This window comes from Melozone crissalis, unplaced genomic scaffold (assembly GCF_028551555.1).
Source record: "Melozone crissalis strain CALT ecotype California unplaced genomic scaffold, PUWL_Pcris_2 ptg000108l_1, whole genome shotgun sequence".
NCBI classification, from domain to species: domain Eukaryota; kingdom Metazoa; phylum Chordata; class Aves; order Passeriformes; family Passerellidae; genus Melozone; species Melozone crissalis.
Genome location: NW_026535885.1, coordinates 1,510,415 through 1,532,412, shown reverse-complemented (window position 1 = coordinate 1,532,412; position 21,998 = coordinate 1,510,415). Strand labels below are relative to the sequence as shown.

Here is a 21,998-nt window from a genome sequence, read left to right as displayed (position 1 = left end):
GGCGAGGCTTTGATGTCACAGGAGTGTGTTTGGAGGTTCTCCTGGCTTTAGGAGGAAGGATGAGTCTTCTGGATGGATTTGGGAGGTTCTCCTGGACTTGGGACCAAGGTTGAGTCCTGGGAGGTTCTCCTGGCTTTAGTACCAAGGATGAGTCGGATGGATGGATGGATGGATGGATGGATGGATGGATGGATGGATGGATCTGCTTCCATCTGGAGCAGACAGGCTGGCATCAATCAGAAGAGAAAAGAAGCATTTGTGGCTTCTCAGCCCAGCTGGCCTCTTGTTGGTGGCCCCTGGGACAGGATTTGTTGATGTCCCTTCAGCATCTAATGGAGGGGAGGGACATCCCCCAGCACAAAAAGCCCGTCAGCACGATTGGCACTAATTGGCACCTTCCTTGGCAGATCAACAGGCAGCTCATGCACTGAGTGAGCAGGGACTTCATGCTAGAGGTGGCCAGAACAGAGGTTTGTTGGAGGGAGAGTGTGTGGGCAAATTTGCCCCGAGCTTGCACACAAATAAAGGTTTTTCTGCAAGCTGGAGTTTCTCACGTCCCTCAGAGTTAATGCTCTGATAGCCCTGGCCATCTTTATTCCCTTCTGGATATTCTGTTGGCTGTTTCTGAGTGTTTTGAAAATGCTCTTGCATTGCCAAAAGGTTTCCTTCTTCACTGAACGCTTCAATTTCCTTCCCCAGTCATCCAGGACAAGCTGGATCAGATGGTTTTCTTCTGGGAAGACATCAAAGCTCGGACCGAGGAGCGCGAGATGAAGTTCCTCGATGTCCTGGAGCTTGCAGAGAAGTTCTGGTACGACATGGCAGCGCTCCTGACGACCATCAAGGACACCCAGGACATTGTCCACGACCTGGAGAGCCCAGGCATTGACCCCTCCATCATCAAGCAGCAGGTGGAAGCAGCAGAGGTGAGGCCCATGGGGCTGCTCCTCAGTCTGGAGCTTGTCTGCTAAATTGGGAAGATCTTAGATCATGGCTGTGGCCAGAGGTGAATCAGTTTTGTGGGCAGTCAGTCAGATTATGAGGAGTTATTTCCATTGCAGTTTGGAGCTGCGAGGAAAAAGCCAGAAGTGGATTTCACATATCCTTCACCTTAAATCACATTATCTGCTGCTGTTTTGGGAAGCACACGGAGCTCTGTGTGCCCAGAGCTCTGTGCCCACGTGCTTGGAGTGATGTGGAGGCTTGCAGGGCTCTGCTCCCAGCCCAAGCCAGAGGCTGACTGGCTTGGGAAGAGTATATTTCGATTTTGGTCTGAGCAGAGATAAGTGCTTGGATTTGTCTGCTGCTGGTTGCTTCAAGTGGCAAAATCCACTTCAGGTGGATTTGAGTTGACTCAGGCCTTGAGGAGCAGGGCTGTTTCTTTATTCTTTGCTAAGTTTAGCCTTGCTGCTCCCTTTTCATAACCATTCTAACTCTGGTTTGTGCCTTTTGAACCTCAAAACCCTCACTCCTGTATTGACAAAACGCTTCTGCAAACACCCATCTCCTGTAAACAACATCTCCAGCCAGGACAGCTGAGGCTCACAGCTAAATACAGATGTTGTTATTTTAGTCCCAGAGGTGGGAGCAGAGCAGGGTGGTGGTGGTGGTGACAAAAGTGGCCACCTGCTCTCTGTTGGGGAAGGGCTGACAGCTGCTCTGTGAGCCAGCAAGAGTTAGCTGAAGGAGAAGCTGATAAAGTTCACATTTAGCCCCGAAAGGAATTCTACCAAGGTTGTTGACATGGAAACTGAGAAGAAAAAGATAAATGAAAACCTGCAGTTGGGTGTTAGCTGAAAACAGTGGTGGAGACTGCTTTGTACCAATGAACCCTGTGTTGATCTGTTGTGACCAATGAGTGAAGCACAAACTTTGTGGGAAGCTATAAAAGACAGCATGCTGTTAAAATCAAGATTTGGGAACCTTGAAACACAGAGAAAAGCCTTCTGAAACTGTGTAAATTTAAGAATTTATTATTTCCAGAATTGTTCTGTGTGACCATCTCAGCAGCAATACTCACCTGCTCTCGGGGTTTGGATTGGGCTCTTGGCCAAGGTGCAGGGCACTGGAGCAGGCAGGACCCTCCTGCTCGTGGAGCAGTGTTGGAAGAGGGTTTGATCACAAAGGTTTTCCTTGCGTGGCTGTGCCTCTGCAGACCATCAAGGAGGAGACAGACGGGCTGCACGAGGAGCTGGAGTTCATCCGCCTCCTGGGGACTGATCTCATCTTTGCCTGCGGTGAGACTGAGAAGCCAGAGGTGAAGAAGAGCATTGACGAGGTAGGGAGAGCTTCCCCTCCAGATAAAACCACGGTGGGAGCAAGTGGGAGCTCTGGCTGTGGAGCCTGACGAGTTCTGTGTTGCTCAGATGAACAACGCGTGGGAAAACCTGAACAAGACCTGGAAGGAGAGGCTGGAGAAGCTGGAGGAAGCCATGCAGTCAGCTGTGCAGTACCAGGACACACTCCAGGTGAGGGGCAGGGCTGCTGGTGTGGAGTGGGTGGGCCTTGGGAACACCAGTGTGAGCCCTCTCCATGGAGCTGTGCTGGGATTTGCATTTCTTAAAGCAGGAAACATCTCCTGGGTGAGGGCTCTGAGGGAGCCTGAGCTCAACCAGCAGCTCTGAGGAGAAGATGTTTGATTATTACATTGGTTTTCCCAAAGCTTGATTCAGGATGAGGGAAGGAGCTGGACAGAGCTGCCCTGACAGAGGAGTTTCATGGCTGTGGGGTGGTGGAGGGACCATCTTCATCCCCTGACCATCTTCACCCCCTGACCAACTGCAGAGGGCACATTGCCATTCCCTCACCTTGTCCTTGCTCCTTCCAGGCCATGTTTGACTGGCTGGACAATGCTGTGATCAAACTGTGCAACATCAAACTGTGCTTGATGCCTGCTCAGAGCAGCAGGATGAGGGAAGGCAGGAGAGGGAGCTGGACAGAGCTGCCCTGACAGAGCAGTTTCATGTCCATGGTGTGGTGGAGGGACCATCTTCATCCCCTGACCATCTTCATCCCCTGACCATCTTCATCCCCGACCATCTTCATCCCCGACCATCTTCGTCCCCTGGCCACTTTGCCATTCCCTCACGTTGTCCTTGCTCCTTCCAGGCCATGTTTGACTGGCTGGACAACGCTGTGATCAAACTGTGCAACATGTCCCCCGTGGGCACGGACCTGAGCACGGTCAAGGAGCAGATGAACGAGATGAAGGTACCTGGCAGGGGAGGGAGAGGTTCCTGTGGCGCTGCTTTGCCTCACAGAGCTCCAGTGATTCACTCTGCCTCTGGTTTTTGTCCTGCTTGTCTTGGCAGGAGTTTAAAATGGAGGTTTACCAGCAGCAGATTGAGATGGAAAAGCTTAATCACCAAGGTGAACTGATGCTAAAAAAGGCGACGGATGAGACAGACAGAGACATCATCAAGGAGCCACTGACAGAGCTCAAACACCTCTGGGAGAACTTGGGCGAGAAAATTGCTCACAGACAGGTAGAGTGAGCACCTGGGGCTGTCACAGGGTGAAACAGGCTGGGGTGCTCCCCAACCAGCCCTTTAAAACCCCCCTTTTCCATCCCTGTCCTTGCCCAGCACAAGCTGGAAGCCGCCCTGCTGGCCCTGGGCCAGTTCCAGCACGCCCTGGCGGAGCTGATGGCCTGGCTCACCCACACTGAGGAGCTGCTGGACGCGCAGAAACCCATCAATGGGGACCCTAAAGTCATCGAGGTGGAGCTTGCAAAGCACCACGTGAGTGTTTCCCCACCCCAGATACATTTTTAGCCCATTCCCATGGCAGCACTCAATTTCTCATGAAGGATTTGAGCTGTTTTGCTCCCTGGGAGCAAGCGGGGTGTTCAGGAGAGGTTTCCAACCTTTGCCCACATCGTGCAGGTGCTGAAGAACGACGTCCTGGCCCACCAAGCAACCGTGGAGACAGTGAACAAAGCAGGGAATGAGCTGCTGGAGTCGAGTGCAGGGGACGATGCCAGCAGCCTGCGGAACCGCCTGGAGAAGCTGAATTCCTGCTGGGAATCTGTGCTGCAGAAAACAGAGGAGAGGGAGCAGCAGCTGCAGTCCACCCTGCAGCAGGTCAGCAGGAGGCAGTGGGAATCACCCCTGTGCTGTGGGTGCCACTTTCCCCTTTGTTTTAGGGGGAAAGGGTTGGGGCGGCACTGGGAGTTTCTAATGGAAGTTTTTCTGTACCTGCTGTGGTTCAGTGCCTGCCCTGAAGTGCTGTGAGGACCAGGCACACCTGTGGGTTGTGGACACACCAGTCTCACCCTCCTGAGCACGCTGGCACGTCCAGCTCTGCCTCTTTATCTGCTTTCAAAGCAAAGCCAGCTTTGCTTTACCCCTGGCACTTGATCAATGGTGGCTGATGTCATCTGATCCGGGGCCGATTCTCTGTTCCCCAACAGGCTCAGGGTTTCCATGGTGAGATTGAAGACTTCCTCCTGTGGCTAACGAGGATGGAGAGCCAATTGTCGGCCTCAAAACCCACGGGAGGGCTGCCAGAAACTGCCCGGGAACAGCTCAATGCCCACATGGTAATTTCTCAGGAGAGATCTCTTTTTTGGTTATTTTTTTTCTTTAAAATGCTTTTAATTCAGCAAGTTCCTGTCAAACGTCACCATCAAAACTTCTCCTTTCTGTGTGTGATGGGGAGAACAGGCCGCTTTGGTCTCCTCTTAGAGATCATTTTGCATTTGATGCCTGGAACAGCCATCAGGATGCTTTAACCACCTTCCCCCAGCTCAAAGTGTCGCTCTGCTGTCACTCCCCAGCCTCATGTTCCCATCACCTGCAGCCCTGCAGCACGACATGTTCCCTCCCTGGGCTTTTCCCTGCCTAACCCTTGGCTGGTGGCTCTTTGCAGGAGCTCTACAGCCAGCTCAAAGCCAAGGAGGATGTCTACAGCCAGCTGCTGGCCAAGGGGAGGCTGATGCTGCTCAACCGCGATGATTCTGGCTCCAGCTCCAAGACAGAGCAGAGCGTGGCCCTGCTGGAGCAGAAATGGAGCCTGGTCAGCACCAAGATGGAGGAGAGAAAGGTAAAATTGAGGGGAAAAATGCATCCAGCCTTGCCCCATGGTCTGACTGTGATGGTGTTCACAGGGGTCTGAGGATGAGGGAGGAGATGAGGGTCTGACTCCATGTTTCAGAAGGCTTGATTTATTGTTTTATGATATATATTATATTAAAACTATACTGAAAGAATAGTTCTGATTAAATCCTATCCAAGAATAGAATAGGAAAGAATGATAACAAAGGTTTGTGGCTCAGACTCTCTGTCCGAGCCAGCTGGGCTGTGATTGGCCATTAATTAGAAACAACCACATGGACCAATCCCAGATGCACCTGTTGCATTCCACAGCAGCAGATAACCATTGTTTACATTTTGTTCCTGAGGCCTCTCAGCTTCTCAGGAGGAAAAATCCTAAGGAAAAGATTTTTCATAAAAGATGTCTGTGGCGGTCTGGCAGCAGCTGCTCCCTGTTTTCCCACACAAAGTTGGGATTTGGGGTTTTTTATCTGTTTTCCTTGGTTGTAAAGGTTGATTCTGTTTCTCAGGTGGTGCTGAGTGTCAGGCTGTTGGCGTGGGGCTTTTTTTGTAGAATTGGCTAAATCACACAGAAAATGAGGGTGAAATGGCGTTTTGGGTTAATTCAGGGAGGTGGGAAGAAGCCTCCTGCAGCTCTCAAAGGCAGGCTTTGTTGGTCCAGCCAAACCCTCCTCCGAGCTGACTCCATCCTCAGCTTTTGGCCGGGGATGAGATAAAACAAGGGCCCAGAATAAATCTGCAGCTGCTGCCATCAGAGCCTCATCCCCAGTGCAGCCAGCCCTGTCCCCACAGAGATCCCTTCCCCAGGAAGCCGAGGGTGACGCAGCTGCTCGTGTGCTGAGGAAGGGCTCCTCTTTCAGGCACCACTCTTGTTTGCAGAGAAAGCCTTGCCTTTCAGTGCAGCCCCCTCCCCTTGGCACAGCGCTGCTGTTTCAGGGCTGGGGGGGTGATGAGGTTCCTGCTGCAGGGACACAAAGGCTGCCTCTGTGTGCAGATCACAGCTCTCACCCCGTCCGTGTTGTGTTTTTTTCCTCTCTCTTTTCTCTCCCTTCCCCGCTGCCACAGGCGAAGCTGGAGGAGGCGTTGGCCCTGGCCACGGACTTCCAGAACTCCCTGCAGGATTTCATCAACTGGCTGACCCTGGCTGAGCAGAGCCTGAACATTGCACCACCGCCCAGCCTCATCCTGGCCGCGGTGCTGGCCCAGATCGACGAGCACAAGGTACCCCAAGGGCTCCATCCCCGGGACAGAGGGAGCCAGGGTGGCTCCTCACCTCTCCCGTGGCTCCTGGGGGTCACACCCATCCCCTCTGACACGTGGGACACCCTTTGCTGTCGGCAGGTCTTCGCCAACGAGGTGAACGCGCACCGCGACCGCATCATCGAGCTGGACCAGACTGGCAACCAGCTGAAGTTCCTCAGCCAGAAGCAGGACGTGGTGCTGATCAAGAACCTGCTGGTCAGCGTCCAGTCCCGCTGGGAGAAGGTGGTGCAGCGCTCGGTGGAGAGGGGACGGGCTCTTGATGATGCCAGGAAGAGAGCCAAGCAGGTGAGGGGCGTGGGAAAGGTGTGGCAGACGCCAAGGAAGGGCCAGCAGGACCACAAAGGGACTGGGGACACCACCAGTGGGAAGTTTCAGGCTTGCTTGCGTTGCCTTGCAGTTCCACGAAGCCTGGAAGAAGCTGATTGATTGGCTGGAGGATGCAGAGAATCACCTGGACTCAGAGCTGGAGATCTCCAATGATCCTGACAAAATCAAGCTGCAGCTCTCCAAGCACAAGGTGAGCCAGGCTGGTTCTGGATGGGGTGGAATGCTTTTCTCCTGTCCATGCCTCCCATTGCCATGGAAATCTGGGAATCCTCACAGCATTTCCAGGCTTTCTGGAGCAGTTTTGTTTTCTCTCCATTTCCCAGGAGTTCCAGAAGACCCTGGGTGGGAAGCAGCCTGTGTATGACACCACCATCAGGACAGGCAGAGCCCTCAAAGAAAAAGCCTTGCTTCCAGATGACACTCAAAAACTGGACAATTTGCTGGGAGAAGTCAGGGATAAGTGGGACACAGTGTGTGGGAAATCCGTGGAAAGGTGAGCCCAGCCCCAAGGCTGCACCAGGGAGGGTGTGGTGTCACTGGGGTGTGACAAAAGGAGGTGAGTTTGCTCAGGGATGTTCACTGGGGTGTTTGTTTTCCAGGCAGCACAAGCTGGAGGAGGCCCTTCTGTTCTCTGGGCAGTTCATGGATGCTCTGCAGGCTCTGGTGGATTGGCTCTACAAGGTGGAGCCCCAGTTAGCTGAGGACCAGCCTGTCCACGGGGACCTGGATCTGGTCATGAACCTGATGGATGCTCACAAGGTGAGAGCACCTTTCCCCAGCTCTTCTCCAAGTCCTGAGTGGGGCAAAAAGATGCCCCAAAAGATGCCCAAAATGAAACAAACTTGGATGTTGAAAGTGGATGACTCCCAAGAGCTCTGGCTTTCATTTAGTCAGTGATTGTAGAAATGTCTGCAACAAAATCTGAAAATGGATGCTCACAAGGTGAGAGCACCTTTCCCTGGCTCTTCTCAGAGTTCTGAGTGGGGCAAAAAGATGCCCCAAAAAATGCCCAAAATGGATGTTGGAAGTGGATGACTCCTGAGAGCTCTGGCTTTCATTTAGGCAGTGATTATAAGAATGTCTTCAACAAAAGCTGAAAAATAATGAGAATTGATTCATCATCCCCAAAAGCCAGAGAGCAGACACCGAGGTGATGCTTTGCTGCTTGTCCTGCTTTCCTGCAGTGAATAAAAAAGGGAAAAAACAGCAAAAAAACGGGGAGAACTTCCACATTATTGAAAAGGTGATAACAGTGGAGCTTCCTGGCCTTGCTCAGCTTCTGCTGTGTCCGTGCAGGTGTTCCAGAAGGAGCTGGGGAAGCGCACGGGGACGGTGCAGGTGCTGAAGCGCTCGGGCCGCGAGCTCATCGACAACAGCCGCGACGACACCACCTGGGTGAAGGTGCAGCTGCAGGAGCTCAGCAACCGCTGGGACACGGTGTGCAAGCTGTCTGTGTCCAAACAGACCCGCCTGGAGCAGGCCCTCAAGCAGGTGAGGAGAAAATCCATGGCAGGAAACTCTTGGGGTGCTTCGCCGGGCTCCAGAGGAGAGGTTTTGCCTTCTCCAGGTAGGACACGCCAGCCCTGCAGTGGTTCCTGTGAAGCAGTGGGGTGGTATCAGGCTGTTGCTGGTTGTTTTGCCCAAAAAAGTTGCAGATAAAGGCTGGTTTGAAACGGGGAGGATGGAAAGATCTCACTGATGTGCACAGCAGTGACCAGGCGGGCCTCCAGGGGAAGAGGATTTGCCCTCTCCAGGCAGGACACAGTGGTGCCTGTGAAACCCTGCAGTGGTTCCTGTGAAGCAGTGGGGTGGTATCAGGCTGTTACTGGTTGTTTTTTCTAAAAAATGAGCAGATAAGGGCTGGTTTGAAAAAGGGAGGATGGAAAGATCTCACTGATGTGCAATGCAGTGATCAGACAGGCCAGGCCGGTGTTTGTCAGTGTCCAGAGAGACTCAATTGGAGCTAAAAAAAAAAAAATGAAAAAAAAAAACCAACCAAAAAGGTCAAAGGCTCTTAAGCAGCTTTTACTTCAAGTAGGCAATTTACAGAATAAACTACCCAGGTGCCAAATTGCTCAGGATACAGCACTTGTGCTGTTTTTAAAAACATTTCCTTCTTAAGAGCAGCTGATGCTGAGGGGAGGGAAGCGCCAGAGTGCCCGGCAACCCCAAAAAGGGCTCTTTCCCCCCTTTTTTAGTATTTTTAAAGCCCTTTTCAGCCCTCCAGCTGCCAGGGGGCTGAGCAAAGCCTGTGCTGTTGTTGCTGCAGGCTGAGGAGTTCAGGACAGCCGTGCACATGCTGCTGGAGTGGCTCTCGGAGGCAGAGCAGTCCCTGCGCTTTCGGGGAGCGCTGCCCGACGACGCCGAGGCCCTGCAGGCCCTCATCGATGCCCACAAGGTAAGGAGCAGCTCCAAAACACCATCCAGGGCAAGTTTAGAGTGGGGGGAATATGAGTAAATAATTCCTTTGTGGCTTGCAGGAGTTCATGAAGAAAGTGGAGGAGAAGAGGGTGGACGTGAACGCGGCGGTGGGGATGGGTGAAGTCATCCTGGGCGCCTGCCACCCCGACTGCATCACCACCATCAAGCACTGGATCACCATCATCCGGGCCAGGTTTGAGGAGGTGAGTCCTGCAGGGCTAGTTCCAGGCTGGTGGTGGGTTCCAGAGATGGCCACAGAGTGGTGGGTCCTGCTCCAGGTTTCCCACGCCGAGTGGTCACCCCGTGTTTCTAACAGGTTCTGACGTGGGCAAAGCAGCACCAGCAGAGGCTGGAGTCAGCACTTTCCGAGCTGGTGGCCAATGCAGAGCTTCTGGAGGAGCTCCTGGCTTGGATCCAGTGGGCTGAGACCACCCTGATCCAGCGGGACCAGGACCCCATCCCCCAGAATATTGATCAGGTCAAGGCGCTCATCTCCGAGCACCAGGTGAGCCCTGAGCTGAGCTTGGGACAGGGGCAGGGGACGGAGGCTTCTCCTGGCTCCCTGGGTGGAGGAGGCACTGCCTTCTCCTGGAATTCCCTATTAAATCAGCGTGGGACCCAACTGGAACAAAACCAGCCCAGGGATGATCTCCAGCCCTGGCAAACCCAAGCAGCAGCTCAGCCACAATCCCCAATCGCTGCTGCATGATGCTCACCTCCCTCTACAGGCCTGGCATGTCCCAGTGAGGGCTGGAAAGCAAAAAAGGCTGAAATTACAAAGGGGTTTTTTTCATCCTTTCTGTGTTTTGACAGTCCTTTATGGAGGAGATGACACGGAAGCAGCCAGACGTGGACCGGGTGACAAAAACCTACAAAAGAAAAGCGACTGAGCCTCCCCACGGGCCCTTCATCGACAAATCCCGCAGCAACAGTGAGTCTGCTCTGGGTGCTAGGATGGCAGGAAATGAAATTCCTAGGAAGATAATTAGCTCTGATTATCAATTAACGAGGCATCCTGCGCTAACAGCCTCCAGGAAGGCGCTGAGCCTCGTCAGGAGGGGAGAATCCAGGTGACATCTCCCAAATCTGGGTGTGCTGTTCCTGGGGGTGCTCCAGCACAGCTCCCCTCTCTGGGATGAAGTTTTGGGGTCTTTTATTGTGGTTTCTTGAAGCCAGAGTCCAGTGTGGGTTCCTGAGTGCTGGGGGGTGTGGGTGTAGAGCTGTCTGTCACCCTGTCCTCCTACCTGGGGACAGCAGCCAGCAAGGCTGTGGGAGGTTTTCCCCTTCCAAAAAAACCAAAGCACATTTCACTGCTGCTCTTCAGCCTCCGTGAACAGCATCCTCAAACAACTCCTCTCCCTTTTTTTTTGCCAGGGAAATGCTTGGGGCAGGCTGCCCCCCCCAGCATGCCCATCATCTCCCAGTCAGAAACGAAGAATCCCAGGATAAACCAGCTCTCAGCACGCTGGCAGCAGGTCTGGCTGCTGGCCCTGGAGAGGCAGAGGAAGCTCAACGATGCCCTGGACAGGCTGGAGGAGGTAACAGCCCCTGGCTGCTCCGGGCAGGGTGGGAGCTGGGAGTTCATCCCCAGAGAGGTGCAAGAAGCATTTTAAATCTGTGCTGCCCCAGCTCTTACAGGCAGTTCTGCTGCCTTTTCAGAAATCAAATATTCCTAAAATATTAAGGCTAAAAAACCCTTTGGTGATTAAGTAATTAACTGCCCATTAACCAGCTTTATGCCCCTGTATTTGGTATCTGTAGAGTTAATGACAGCCAGGCCCTGCTTTCCTCCTAATAATTAGTTTAACAATTACTGTCTCTATTTTATCCAACCATCTAATGCCATTTTTGTTTTTATTTATGCTTAACAAAGCAGCTATGCCCAGAAGTGAGTGTTTTTTTTTGTTTTCTGTTGCTTTTGCTGTAGGTCAGTTCAGTTCCTTCGTATCCATGTTTTTTCTTTGTTGCTTTTCACCCCAAGAATGTTTAGAGAGAGGGGAAAAAAAAACCCAAAAAACCTTAAAATTGTTAAAATTGTTGTGTTACCTTGGTGTGAGCTGCTTGAGCTGGTGGGATCATGGGTCATGGGTGTTCTTTTGGGGTGGGGAGATAAGAGTGTTTAAATTGGAGGGTGTCAGCCTGGGACTTAAGATGAGCAAGAAATCCCTTCTTGGCTGCTCAGAGGGAAAGGGAGAGGGGAGATCTGTGCCCAGATTGATGCTGGCAGTGGGAATTCCTCCCTGGCAAGTGCCTGGGGTGAGGAAGGGGTGTGTGTGTGTGTCTGTGTGTGCCTGTAGCTGACCCTCCCTGCCTGTGTGTCCCCACAGCAGCGTGGGCAGCGCTGCATCCCCAGCCCCTGGGATGCACAAAATCCACCTGCTGGCTGTTGGCTCCGCTGTGTGTCCTGTGCTGGGAATTCACTTTGGGCAAAGCCCTCGCTGGGAATTGTCTGGAAAAATCCAGATAAACCTTCCCAGGAGGGCGGGAAGGGAGCGGTGGCGCTGTGAGCTCACCAAAGGGCGTTTTGGGGTGGGTCTGTGAGCGCTGCTCCTTTGGGATTTCCACCACTGACTCTCCCTGGGCTTTCCTTCCAGCTGAAGGAGTTTGCAAACTTCGACTTTGACGTGTGGAGGAAGAAGTACATGCGCTGGATGAACCACAAGAAGTCGCGGGTGATGGATTTCTTCCGGCGCATCGACAAGGACCAGGACGGGAAAATCACGCGGCAGGAGTTCATCGACGGCATCCTGGCTTCCAGTGAGTCCCTGGGAACCAGCCCTGCAGCTCCTGCATGCCTCTCTCTGATTGAGGAGCTCATCCTGTCCTTGTTTCCTTCCAGAATTCCCCACCACCAAGCTGGAGATGACGGCGGTGGCCGATATCTTTGACCGCGACGGTGACGGCTACATCGACTACTACGAGTTTGTGGCTGCCCTGCATCCCAACAAGGACGCCTACAGACCCACCACTGATGCTGACAAGATCGAGGATGAGGTGAGGCACCAAAATAAGGGGGTGCTCAGCAGGGTTGGGGGCGGTTCGGGCTGCGGGGAAGAGAAAAATTCGATTAAAAGAAGATTTTGGTGGTGCTGAGCTGAATTAATTGGTTGGAACTGAGGTGTTTTAGAAGGAAAGCTTGGGGTTGTTTTATCAGAGCAGTGATTTGCACTGGGGGAGACTCCCAAAATGCTGGTTTCTCATCTCTTGTGTTGCTGGTGGCAGGTCACCAGGCAAGTGGCCCAGTGCAAGTGTGCCAAGAGATTCCAAGTGGAGCAGATCGGCGAGAACAAATACCGGGTAAGGCAGAGAGGGGGATGCAAACCCCCCCAAATCCTCCTCCCCCTTCCCATTGAGGGAGGGGGCATCACCCAGGGGGTGCCCAGCTTGGCACAGGGTGGGAAGCCAGGGTGAGGCAGAGACCTCGTCCCCTGGCACTGGTGGAGTGGCTGGGATGTGTTTTCCCAGCTCCATCCTTGGCCCCAGGGCGTTCCCTGAGCTGGGAGAACATAAAAGTGTCCCTGTTCTGGGGCAGGCAGCCCAGGGGCCCCGTGAAACGCTGCATTCACTGGGCTGGAGCCGCCCTTGGAGTTTCCCTCCTGGATGAGTGTACCTTGTGCCTGTGTTTTTCTTAGCTCGCTCCCCAAGAAGGGAGAAGGATTTCCCGACAGAATCTCTTTGTAACCAGCTGCTGGTTGTGTTTCAAGCCCTTCACCGAGGTGAAGTGGCGGCACAATTCCCACTTCCCTGCCCCAGCTGGGTTTGGGATTGATGTTCCAGCTGGGAGGAGCTGATCCCCCTCCAGCAGCACCGGCCCCAAGCTCCCAGAGCTTCTCCTTCCCCCCAAATAGCCCCAAATTCCCCCAAATTTCTAACTCCCGCAGTTAACAGATTTCATGATTGTTGCACTGTTAATCCCATAAATGTTTTTTTCTTGTTTTTCTTTCCCCTCCTCTTCCTCTGGACTTTCCTCCCCTCTCCCCCTTCCCTCTCCCTCCATAGTTCTTCCTCGGCAATCAGGTACAGTTTACCTCGTGGTGCTGTCTCTCACCTCTGGAATTTATTTTTAACCCTCTGTGTGTTGTGGTGCTGCTCTCTGTCCTGTGGTGCTGTGGGAGGATGTGATCTGGGAGCTCTGCTCAGCAGAGCCTGGTACAGAGGAGTGCCACCCCAAAAAAAACCCCAAAATAAATTGGGCAGAAAAAAAGAGAAAAAAATTGATGGAAAAAGCAGGATTTGGTAAAAGCGCAGAGATTTTTCTCTCTGGATTTATTTGGGGTGTTCGTGGTGGTGAATTATGGTCACTGGATGTGTTCTCCTGAGGGGCACAGCCTGCACCAGGCTCAGGGTGGGTTTGGGCTGCAATCACCATGGAATGAGAGCGCTGAGTAATCCTGTAGGACAACTAAACCCTCATCCTGCTACTCCCACTGAGTAACTCCTCGCTGGGGCAAGGCTCCCCTCCCAGCACCTGCATGTGTCCTGAGAGTGTCGTGACCTGAGATGAGCCCAGCCTCCTTTAGAACAGGGCTGGGGCGCCCTGTGTCCCTCTGATGTCCCCACTGCCCCTGCCCAGATAAAAATAAACTTCTTTTTCACATGCAGTGATGGTGCCCACCCAAAAATGTGCCCCAAAAGATGCCCAGAATGAAACAAACGTGGGTGTTGGAAGTGGATGACTCCTGAGAGCTCTGGCTTTCGTTTAGGCAGTGATTATAGAAATGTCTTCACAAAAACTGAAAATAATGAGAATTGATTCGTCCCTGGGGTTGGCTCTTGAAGGACACCTCATGTAGAGGTTTCCCTGCTCCCTTCCCTGCCTGTGAGCAGCTCTTTAACTGAGACAAGGACACCTTGGTAGGACCCTCGAGCAGGGAGATCCCCCAATGGTCCAGTCCCATATCCCTGTGGGTCAGAGATGTCACCTCCTGCCCTGACCCATCCCAGACACTCTGTTCTCATTGAATCTCTAATTTTGCCTCTCCACCCACAGAAAATGTTCCTGTTTGGGTTTTTTTTTCCCTTTTTTAAATAATTCTGGAGAGGGTCTTGCCTCCAAAACCTGGTTCTCCTGTCTTCTCATCCCAGCAGGTGCTCTGCAGACCTGGATGCAGAGCTGCCACATCCCAGCCAGGCTCTCCATGTCCCTCCCAGGTCTGGCAGACACCCAGGAGCCTGGGTTTGGGTGCCCAAAGAGATTTAGGGGAGCTTTACAAGCACATGCTTTTTTGATCTGGGGTGCACTTTTGTGATACCACAGGCATTTCAAGCCACTAATGAACATCGCAATCACTAATCAACATTGCTGGGGACTCCTGCCTGGATTCCCATCACTCTGCACTCATCCAAACATCCTCACTGGGCGATTGCTGGGGCTTTGTGGCTGGTGGGCTCAAGTCTGAGGCTCAGGGGAATCCCTGGGTTTCAGACTTGGTTGGTGGTGATCAGAGGTGTCTGGCTGGGCTTGTCCTGCCGAATCAGCCGGCTCCTTCCCACGTGGGCTGCACCAGGAGGGTCAGGGCATTGCCAGCCTCTATTTCCTTCACAAAAAAAAAAAAAGAGGAAAAAACTAGAATTCTGGTTGTGAAAACCCATCCAACCCCAAATTCTAAAATCTCCTTCAACAGCTTTAAAATTAAAGCATTTGGGTTGGTTGCATCATCTTCAAACCAGGCAGGAAAACTCCCCATCAATTGGGGATTTACCTCTCGCTTATTCCAGAAGAACCTGTCTGGGGAAGCCTTTAAAGTGTGGAATAGGTGGCTGAGAGCCTCTGGTGCAGCCTGGGGAGGGAAGGAGCCGTGTTCCCATGGTTGTTCCCCTTTCCCTGACCCTTTCCTTGCCCCACAGTTCGGAGACTCCCAGCAGCTGCGGCTGGTCCGGATCCTGAGGAGCACGGTCATGGTGCGTGTGGGAGGAGGATGGATGGCCCTGGACGAGTTTCTAGTGAAGAATGACCCGTGCAGAGGTAAGGCTTGGTGCAATCTGAGTCTGCCCACCCACAGAGGGGAGTTTGGATGCCGTGGCTGGGTCGCCAGCACGATGGGTCATTGTCCAGATGGGCAGGAGCTGGAGAAAACAGATCCAAAGCACACCAAGAAATTGGAATCACCAGATTTGGTGATGCTGCAGCTAACCTGGCAGTGTTTATCCAGGGAAAGGGGGAAGGGTTGTGTTTCCTTTGGTTTTAAGGCCTCAGCAAGTGGAGCTGGGGTCACCTCCTCCCCAAAACCTCGAGGTGTGACAGTGATCAGAACCCCTGGGCTGGACCAGAGCCATGCCCAGGGGGCAGAGCAGGATTACCCCGGGGCTGGCCAGGACTGGAGCGTGTTTTGGAGAGTGCTCCACGTTTCCCTGGGCTCTCTGGGGTGTTAATTGCTTCGGCTGTGTCTTGTTCAAGCTGCTGCATTCCGCGCCCCGGCTGCCCGACGGCTGTTGCTGAAAGCAGCATGATTGATTTGCAGCGAGCCGAGCTCCCCCTCGGGCTTTTCCTGCTCCTCCTCCGCCCTTCACGCTTTGCAGCAGATGTTTTGCAGCGCTGGCATCGAGGTTGTTGCTATCCCTTGCTTATCTCGGCGTGGTGCTTCCCTCCTGACGTTGCTTTCTTGGCTTTCTGGCCCCGGAATTCCTCCGTAAGGCTTCGGTGCATGCCCTTGCTCTCTGTTTGAGCACCCCTGAGCATGAAGCACCCAGACCTGCTTCCAACACTTCATCTGATGCCCACAGACCTTCTCCCTGCTTGGTTGCCCCTTGCTTGTCAAAAGGAGACCCTCCAGCTCTTTGAGGGTGAAATCTTTCATCTCTTTTGGATGAAAGTTTTTTTGAAAAGTCGGTTTTCAATGGCTGGTTGGAAAAGCTGGGAAGGTGGTTTTCTCTCCTCTCTCCCCAAAAAATGAGTGGAGAGCTGTGAGAGAGCAGAATCTCTCTCAGATTCTCAAGAATCCAGTGGCTGGTTGGAAAAGTTGGGAAGGTGGTGTTCTCTCCTATGTCCCCAAAAAATTCATGGAGAGCTGTTGGAGAGCAGAATCTCTCTCAGATTCTCAAGAATCCAATGGCTGGTTGGAAAAGTTGGGACGGTGGTTTTGTCTCCTCTCTCCCCAAAAAATTCATGGAGAGCTGTTGGAGAGCAGAATCTCTCTCTGATTCTCAAGAATCTCAGCCCTTCAAAGCTGCTTTTGCTGTTTTTAAGCCACGTTAAGGATTACACTTTAAAGATCACATTGGACACTGTTGTGACACGGTGAGTTTAAAGGCCATCAGGATGCTTTTCCACAAGAGAGGAACTGAGCATCCCATGTGAATTCCTGGCCCTGGGGCAGCTTTTAATCAGCCAGTTTCTCAAAGAGCTGATCCATGGTTTTAAGGCAGAGCAGGAGAACCTCGCTGCTCTCAGAGCTGGGCTTGGGGAGATGCCCAAAGAAGCTGCTCCCAGCCCTGGAGCCTCCTGAGCCCTGGTGAGGACGTTGGATCCCTCCAAAGCTGAGTTCTCCTTCCTCTCTCCCCTGCAGCACGAGGAAGGACCAACCTGGAGCTGCGGGAGAAGTTCATCCTGCCCGAGGGAGCCTCGCAGGGGATGACCCCGTTCCGCTCGCGGGGCCGCCGCTCCAAACCCTCCTCCAGAGCAGCCTCCCCGACCAGGTCCAGCTCCAGTGCCAGCCAGAGCAACCACAGCTGCGCCTCCATGCCCTCCTCTCCTGCCACCCCCGCCAGCGGAGCCAAGGTGGGCACGGGGGGGAAGCTTTCCCTTCCCTTTAGGGACTCCAAAACCCAGATGAGGAGCTGCAGGAGGAAGGCTGGGGTTTGGGGGTTTGAGGACGGCTCTAGAAGGTGCTCCTTGGTGTCCAGGTGGGACGGGGTGGGATGCTGCAGGACAGATTTCCAGGTTTCCAGCCCTCCACCGGAGGGTTCCCAGTGCTCGCCGTGCAGCTGAAGGCTCCTGGTGCCCGAGGCAGGGCTGTGGTGTCAGGAGGAAACCATCACCCCTCATCTCTCCTTCCCCACCATGTCATTATTTCATCGCCTTTTGGGTTTTTCCCCTTTATTTTAATTTACGCAATTCCCGTTTGGTTCTCGCTCCGTTTTAGTACCGTTCCCCCCCCCCCCCATTTTCCAGATTACTCTCCCATTTCTCTTTTTTTTTTTTTTTTTTTTATTTTATTTTTTACCACTCATCCCGCCTCTCCCCCCCGCCCCCCTTTCCTTGGCTTTTCCATTTCACAGACTCCACACCACTTCTCCCGATGTTATGACAAACCCTGGTTGATAAACAGTAAAGCGAGCACCCCCCTGAGGGGAATCGATTATTCCGACTTCCAGCTCCCCAGCACTGAGGTAGAGTATGGTCTGCCAGCCCCCAGGAGCTGCTGGCAGCCTGGAGTGCCCCTGGCACGGAGCCACCCCACTGCCCTGCCTGCTCCTAACGCTTTCCTCCTGGTAGAGCAGCGCTTGTAGCACCGCTAACACTCCTCCGACTGTTGGTTTTTCATGAGTCTCCAACTCGGATTAAAATTTTAAATATCGGCTTCAAAGTGAGGCACGACGCTTTCAGTTCGCCCTCACCTGCTTCCAAGCAGTGTTAATCCTCTCGTGCTTTGAGAAATGTATTAATTTTCCGAGCTTTATTGGAAAGGGGCCGCGTTTGGCTTCCCCAAAAAATTGAAACCCAGCGGCCGAGTTGAGACTTGAAAATCAGCTACAGCGCATGCACCGTAAGCACAGCGCCTCAGTTTTATGGAGAGCTTGTGTTTATCGCCGTGTTCAAGCACGTCTGGTGTGTCCAGCCACCGCCTTGGTGCTCCCAGGAGGATGAATTTGGGCTGAGGCTTTGGTTTTCCTCAAGTTTTCAGCCTCCTCGTGGACTTTTCCTGCCCTTGCGAGTGGGTGATGAGAAGCACCGGGTAGATCCCGGTGGTTCCCTGTGTCTTGCTGCTCAGCGGTGCTTCCATGTGCAAAATGGATTAATTTGATTCACCAGGAGGTCAGGAGCACTTCCCCAATTGCCCCAAATTGATGCTTGCTGCCTATTTTAACATAGGATCAAGGATGAGAATCGAAATCTCTGATGATGACGGTGGTGCCTCGAAAATCGCGTCTTAATGGATTTTGATTCCCTCAGCTGCCCCTCTCTCCCTGCAGCTCCAGTTTCATCACATCCCAACATTTCTGAGGTTCCCAAAAATCACAAAATCGCAGGGGATGGAGGAAATGCCCTCTGGGATGTGTGTATCTCTCCAGGGATGCAGCACCCCTAAAACCCCCAGGGCTGGGGACACCACAGGCAGGCGCTTTCCTGCAGCTCTGCCCCAAACCCAGAGCTTTGGATGGTGAACTGGAACTGGAGCTGCCTTTTCCAGCTGGATCCAGGTGCCCTCGCCCTGCTGGCACCTTCCCCTTGGCTTCCTGCAGCAGCAGTGGGAGCAGAGTTGCCTGTTGTGCTGCTTCACCCCACACCAGCTGCACTTCCAACATCTTAAAGGTCGGGAAAAGGCACCGTGAAAAGAGCTGAGCTGCTGTGGTTTGTGTCCCTGTCCATCACTTTTACAATTTGGCTGCTTCTGGGCACTGGGAGTGGTGTGGACATCAGCACCAGGGTGTCCCTGCGCCTCTGCCCTGTGCTACTCAAGATCCTGAGTTGGACTTGATATTCCAAAATGCTCCTGAGCTGCTTGGGTGCTAAAATCCCTATTTTTCCCATATTCCACATTCCTATTGTGGAGGTTTCCAGCCATGATGCTGCCTCTTAACAGCACAGCTTTGCTCAGAATTTTCTTTTTCAGCCTGCAGCTCACAAGCTGCCGTTCCCCTCCAAATTTTCAGCATTTGGGCTTTCCCCTTCTTTTATAAACCACTGAAGCAGCAGCTTGTGCCTTCCCTGACCATTGAGATGGGGGTTCCTCAAATGCCCAGATTTTTGCTGAGGACGTGATCTGGGCTGTGACCTGGGCCTGTCAGGGTGCAGGTGGCAGCTGAGGGATGTCCTGTGTGTGCTTCCTCCCAAGGTGACCCCCTCGGCGGGCAGCAAGCTGAAGCGCCCCACGTTCCACTCCAGCCGGACCTCCCTGGCTGGGGACACCAGTAACAGCTCCTCCCCAGTCTCAACAGGTGCCAAAACCACTCGGGCAGGTGAGTGAGGGGAAAAGGTGGGAAAACTCCCCCCTGGTGCAGTGGAGAAAGTACAGAATATTTGAGGGGTGGGTGGTGAGGGAGGAGAGGCTGGCACAGCTCTGCAGCTTAATGGATCTGGAGGAACAAACTTAGGGCATTGAGAGGATCAAAATTTAAGGAATCAGGAGGAACAAAGGGTATTGGGAGGAACAAACTTTAGGGCAGCAGGAGAGGAACAAAAGGCATCTGGAGGAGCAAACCTTAGGGCATCAGGAGAAACAAAACTTAAGGCATCAGGAGAAGAACTTAGAGAACTTTGGGCATTGAGAGGAACAACACTTAAGGCATCACAAGGAACAAACCTTAGGGCATCAGGAGGAACAAAACTTAGGGCATCAGGAGGAACAAAGGGCATCAGGAGGAACAAACCTTGGGGCATCATTAGAAACAAGGGGCATCAGGAGGAACAAACCTTAGGGTATTGGGAGGAACTAAAGGGCATCAGGAGGAGAAAAACTTAGAGCATCAGAGGGAAGAAAACTTAAGGCATCAGGAGGAGCAAAGGGCATTGGGAGGAACAAAACTTAAGGCATTGGGAGGAACAAAACTTAGGGCATCAGGAGGAATTTAAGGGCATCAGTAGGAACAAAGGGCATCAGGAGAAACAAACCTTAGGGCATGAGGAGGAACAAAGGGCATCAGGAGGAACAAACCTTAGGGCATGAGGAGGAGCAAACCTTAGGGCATCAGGGGGAACAAAACTTGGGGCATCAGGAGGAATAAAGGGCATCAGGGGGAACGCACTTTAAGGCCTTGGGAGGAACAAACCTTAGGGCATCAGAGGGAACAAGCCTCCCATCTGACGGCTCTGGGGGCTCTCCCTGCAGACCCCAAGAAGGCCGCCAGCCGCCCCACGAGCCGCGCCGGGAGCCGCACGGGCAGCAGGGCCAGCAGCCGGCGGGGCAGCGACGCCTCCGACTTCGACCTGCTGGAGACGCAGTCGGCGTGCTCGGACACCTCGGAGAGCAGCGCGGCCGGCGGGCAGGGCTCCCGCCGCGGCGCCGCCGCCAAGCCCTCCAAAATCCCCACCATGTCCAAGAAAGCGCCCGCCGCCACCCCGAAAACGCCCGGCCCCAAGAGATAATACTGTACCCGCCGCCCTCCCGGGGGAAGAGGAAGGAAAAGCAGGCGTACAAACAGAAAAACACAAACGGAAAAACAAAAAAAAGAAAAGCACCCAACCTGTGTCCACTTTTTAACCCTACATTGGATGTATATTTATTCTAAATGGGAGAAACTATATTGTTAAAAGTGTAAAAGAAAAGTTGTGTTATGAAGCTGCCTTATTTGGATTATTTCTTTTTTGGTTTATGATTTTGTTTTTTGGGTTTGTTTTTTTTTTTGTTTGTTTGTTTTTTTTTTCTTTTTTGTAAGTTACTATTTTCATGTGAATATTTATGTAGATATTAAAAAAAAAAAAATTTGCCTCTCAGTGACCCCCCTGTTTAGAGAGGGGCCTGGAAAACTGAAATGTGGGAGAGAAAGAAAAAAAAAATCAAAAAAAGATTTAAAAAAAAAAGGAAGCAAAAAAAAAAAAGGTCAAGATGTGAAAGTGTAAAGAAAAACTAAAATATAAATAGGATTTCTGCGCGGTGCAGGGTGTGAACCTGCTTTATCTTTTAGGATTGTTTCCTAAATGCATCTTTATAAACTTAACTTGCTGTCTCAGCAAGGTAAATTATATTTAAAAGCAAAGACCTGAATCCTGCAGTGTTCAAGGAACTCTCTTTTTGTAAATCACAGATACCTCAACCAGAGAAACATGAGGTGAGGGGACTTGGGGCTTATGTTTCCATTTTTTTTAAAGCTACGTGGTTTTATCTGAAGAAAGCGGAGTTTGACTTTAATAAAATTTGCACACACTACAGCAAAGGCCGTGACAATTTTGCTGTCTTGAAAATACTGTCCTGACAACTTTGTTTTTAAAGAACAAACCGAGGGTGAAGGGTTTGGGGAGGGGTTTGAGGAGGGGCTTCACATGCAGGGTAGGATTGCAGGTCTGGATCACTGGGATGCATCCCTTAGAGGTGGTGGGCCCTCCAAAATCAAGGAATCTTCTGGATTGATGGCTTAACCAGCCCGCCCCGAGGCGTTCCTTACACAATCACTGTTTTATCTGCATCTCTCTTTCGTTTTCCTATTTATTATTTAACTGGTCATTCCACTTCCAGCCAGGCTGAGATTGATGTGAACTCTGCTCCTAGGAGAAATCTGGACTTACACGCACAGTTGCTTGTCCTTGAAATGAGTCTCACCAGCACACTCGCTGCAAGTCCTGTCTCGCTTTTGTACGCTCCTTTTTCTTTGTAATAAAATCCGACTTGACCAAGTGACCAGGAGACGAGGGCTCTGCACAGCTCCTGTATTTATTAAATATTGTTCCTCTCCGGCTCTGACCGTGTTGCTGTGTGATTCTCTCAATTGGTTTCAAATTGAGGCAAAACCGAAGCTCTACCAATGAATTGTTTAAAAGAACCAGACACATTTTTGTATTAAAATTGCTTGCGGTAATAAACAGTCTTGCCTCCTGCTTTATTCCCCAGTGTTAGCTTTGTCAGGATGAGCTGCTTATCCCGTGTGGGGGGAAAGCAATGGCTGTGGGATTCAGGGGGTGTTTGCACCCAGATTTTCTTGTGGGATGGAGCAGGGAACCGCCCAGCCGCAAAATTAAAGTGGTCCAGGTGGGTGGGTGAGGTTGGTGAGGTGCTCAGTGGGGTGGGGAAGGGATGCAAGAGGGTGTCCAAGAGTTTGGGTGGCCTTGGGAGGATTTCT

General features: G+C 52.3%; 2 protein-coding genes across 10 annotated transcripts in view; one reads left to right on the top strand and one right to left on the bottom strand.

Annotated features, from left to right (window-relative positions):
* Nucleotides 1-20,348, top strand: part of LOC128947749 (microtubule-actin cross-linking factor 1-like) — a 145,582-nt gene extending 125,234 nt beyond the window's left edge. For 3 of the 9 annotated variants that reach the window (XM_054292183.1, XM_054292177.1, XM_054292182.1), the window contains 30 exons: nucleotides 700-926; nucleotides 2,156-2,278; nucleotides 2,367-2,468; nucleotides 3,109-3,210; nucleotides 3,312-3,485; nucleotides 3,585-3,740; nucleotides 3,885-4,082; nucleotides 4,412-4,540; nucleotides 4,870-5,043; nucleotides 6,120-6,275; nucleotides 6,396-6,602; nucleotides 6,715-6,834; nucleotides 6,968-7,137; nucleotides 7,244-7,403; nucleotides 7,941-8,135; nucleotides 8,914-9,042; nucleotides 9,125-9,268; nucleotides 9,382-9,570; nucleotides 9,879-9,996; nucleotides 10,440-10,603; nucleotides 10,939-10,953; nucleotides 11,660-11,822; nucleotides 11,905-12,059; nucleotides 12,288-12,362; nucleotides 13,065-13,082; nucleotides 14,913-15,030; nucleotides 16,571-16,782; nucleotides 17,283-17,393; nucleotides 19,061-19,184; nucleotides 20,054-20,348. In XM_054292183.1, coding sequence (XP_054148158.1) covers nucleotides 700-926; nucleotides 2,156-2,278; nucleotides 2,367-2,468; nucleotides 3,109-3,210; nucleotides 3,312-3,485; nucleotides 3,585-3,740; nucleotides 3,885-4,082; nucleotides 4,412-4,540; nucleotides 4,870-5,043; nucleotides 6,120-6,275; nucleotides 6,396-6,602; nucleotides 6,715-6,834; nucleotides 6,968-7,137; nucleotides 7,244-7,403; nucleotides 7,941-8,135; nucleotides 8,914-9,042; nucleotides 9,125-9,268; nucleotides 9,382-9,570; nucleotides 9,879-9,996; nucleotides 10,440-10,603; nucleotides 10,939-10,953; nucleotides 11,660-11,822; nucleotides 11,905-12,059; nucleotides 12,288-12,362; nucleotides 13,065-13,082; nucleotides 14,913-15,030; nucleotides 16,571-16,782; nucleotides 17,283-17,393; nucleotides 19,061-19,184; nucleotides 20,054-20,310 — 4,385 coding nt within the window. In that variant the 3' untranslated portion in view covers nucleotides 20,311-20,348. The remainder of the gene's footprint in view (nucleotides 1-699; nucleotides 927-2,155; nucleotides 2,279-2,366; nucleotides 2,469-3,108; nucleotides 3,211-3,311; nucleotides 3,486-3,584; nucleotides 3,741-3,884; nucleotides 4,083-4,411; nucleotides 4,541-4,869; nucleotides 5,044-6,119; nucleotides 6,276-6,395; nucleotides 6,603-6,714; nucleotides 6,835-6,967; nucleotides 7,138-7,243; nucleotides 7,404-7,940; nucleotides 8,136-8,913; nucleotides 9,043-9,124; nucleotides 9,269-9,381; nucleotides 9,571-9,878; nucleotides 9,997-10,439; nucleotides 10,604-10,938; nucleotides 10,954-11,659; nucleotides 11,823-11,904; nucleotides 12,060-12,287; nucleotides 12,363-13,064; nucleotides 13,083-14,912; nucleotides 15,031-16,570; nucleotides 16,783-17,282; nucleotides 17,394-19,060; nucleotides 19,185-20,053) is intronic. The other 6 variants (XM_054292179.1, XM_054292184.1, XM_054292178.1 and 3 more) reach the window with 5 other exon arrangements.
* The window catches only part of PPIE (peptidylprolyl isomerase E), a 156,994-nt gene that overhangs the window by 112,338 nt on the left and 22,658 nt on the right, over nucleotides 1-21,998 (bottom strand). The window lies entirely within an intron of this gene.